The sequence below is a fragment of the Limulus polyphemus genome, unplaced genomic scaffold (genome assembly GCF_000517525.1).
Source record: "Limulus polyphemus unplaced genomic scaffold, Limulus_polyphemus-2.1.2 Scaffold8001, whole genome shotgun sequence".
Classification (NCBI taxonomy): Eukaryota; Metazoa; Arthropoda; class Merostomata; order Xiphosura; family Limulidae; genus Limulus; species Limulus polyphemus.
This window is the reverse complement of record NW_013673611.1, coordinates 4,622-6,482: the sequence shown is the minus strand read 5'-3', so window position 1 is coordinate 6,482 and position 1,861 is coordinate 4,622. Positions and strand designations below refer to the sequence as shown.

Genomic DNA, 1,861 nt, shown 5'->3' with positions numbered 1-1,861 from the left:
CTATTGTTGTCATAAAATCATATTCAGCATGAACAGCTATTGTTATAACGGAATTCAAAGAATGTTTACAATACAATATATATTTATATATATAGACTTTATCTGTACCTATAAATAATCATGTATGACCAACGTTCACCATGACTACTTGTCTGGCAGAGTATGATCGACGTTACATCATGACTTGTCTGGCAGAATATGACCAACGTTCCACCATGACTTTTCTGCCAGGGTATGACCAACGTTACACCATGACTTGTCTGCCAGGGTATGATCAACGTTCACCATGACTACTTGTCTGGCAGAGTATGATCGACGTTACATCATGACTTGTCTGCCAGGGTATGACCAACGTTCCACCATGACTTGGCTGCCAGGGTATGACTGACGTTACACCATGAATTGTTTGCCAGGGTATGACTGACGTTACACCATGACTTGTCTGCCAGGGTATGACCGACGTTACACCATGACTTGGCTGCCAGGGTATGACTGACGTTACACCATGAATTGTTTGCCAGGGTATGACTGACGTTACACCATGAATTGTTTGCCAGGGTATGACCGACGTTACACCATGACTTGTCTGCCAGGGTATGACCAACGTTCCACCATGACTTGGCTGCCAGGGTGTGACCAACGTTACACCATGACTTGGCTGCCAGGGTATGATCAACGTTCACCATGATTACTTGTCTGGCAGAATATGATGAACGTTACACCATGACTTGGCTGCCAGGGTATGACCAACGTTACACCATGACTTGTCTGCCAGGGTATGATCAACGTTCACCACGACTACTTGTCTGGCAGAGTATGACCAACGTTACACCATGACTTGTCTGCCAGGGTATGACCGACGTTACACCATGACTTGTCTGCCAGGGTATGATCAACGTTACATCATGACTTGTCTGCCAGGGTATGACCAACGTTACACCATGACTTGTTTGGCAGAGTATGACCAACGTAACACCATGACTTGTCTGGCAGAGTATGACCAACGTTACACCATGACTTGTCTGCCAGGGTATGATCAAAGTTTCACTGTGGGTTTTTTATATTTTGTTTAAAAAAACGTTAGATCTCAGGTTCAGTGTGGTTAGTACGATAGAGAACCTTTATGCCCAGTTTGACAGGATGATACGTACGTCTACTTTAGCAAATATTACCGAAATTCTGCACACCACAACAAGACGCGACGTAAAAAAGAACAAAAACAAAACTGAAACCATTTACGACTTACCCAACACCTTTACCTCAACCTGCGTGTAGCCTTCGCCAAGGGAATTGTTGACCATCTGCACACCACAACAAGACGCGACGTAAAAAAGAACAAAAACAAAACTGAAACCATTTACGACTTACCCAACACCTTTACCTCAACCTGCGTGTAGTCTTCGCCAAGGGAATTGTTGACTACACAGAGGTATCGTCCTTCGTCTTCCAGCTCCACGCGGTATATTCTTAGACTTCCGTGAAGTCGTTGAAGCTTTGGCGAAGAATGAATTCGTTCTCTTTGGGACCCCTTTATTTTAAACCAAGTGTAGGTTGGAGGAGGCTGACCCTGAGCAGCACAGGGAAGATACGTAGTTTCTCCTTTGTTGACCGACACCAGTTGTTGGTTGGAAGTAATGCTGGGGTCAATTTTCTCTTTTGGATCTAAAAGTTGAGAAAAATAATTGAAAAACTTTTAGAAGGTTAGCTTGTGATGAGGTGAAGTAATTAATGTACAAGAGGAATTAATTAGTAATTAATATACAAAAGGTGAAGTAATTAATGTATGAAAGGCGAAGTAATTAATTAGTAATTAATATACAAAAGGTGAAGTAATTAATGTATGAAAGGCGAAGTAATTAAT

General features: G+C 42.3%; 1 protein-coding gene across 1 annotated transcript in view; it reads right to left on the bottom strand.

Annotated features, from left to right (window-relative positions):
• LOC111083043 (brother of CDO-like) overlaps nucleotides 1-1,690 on the bottom strand; it is a gene marked incomplete at its 5' end in the record, with an annotated part of 16,810 nt that extends 15,120 nt beyond the window's left edge. The window contains one exon of the mRNA XM_022379256.1: nucleotides 1,369-1,690. Within this exon, the coding sequence (XP_022234964.1) occupies nucleotides 1,369-1,690 (322 nt within the window). The remainder of the gene's footprint in view (nucleotides 1-1,368) is intronic.
• Nucleotides 1,691-1,861: the final 171 nt, after the last annotated feature.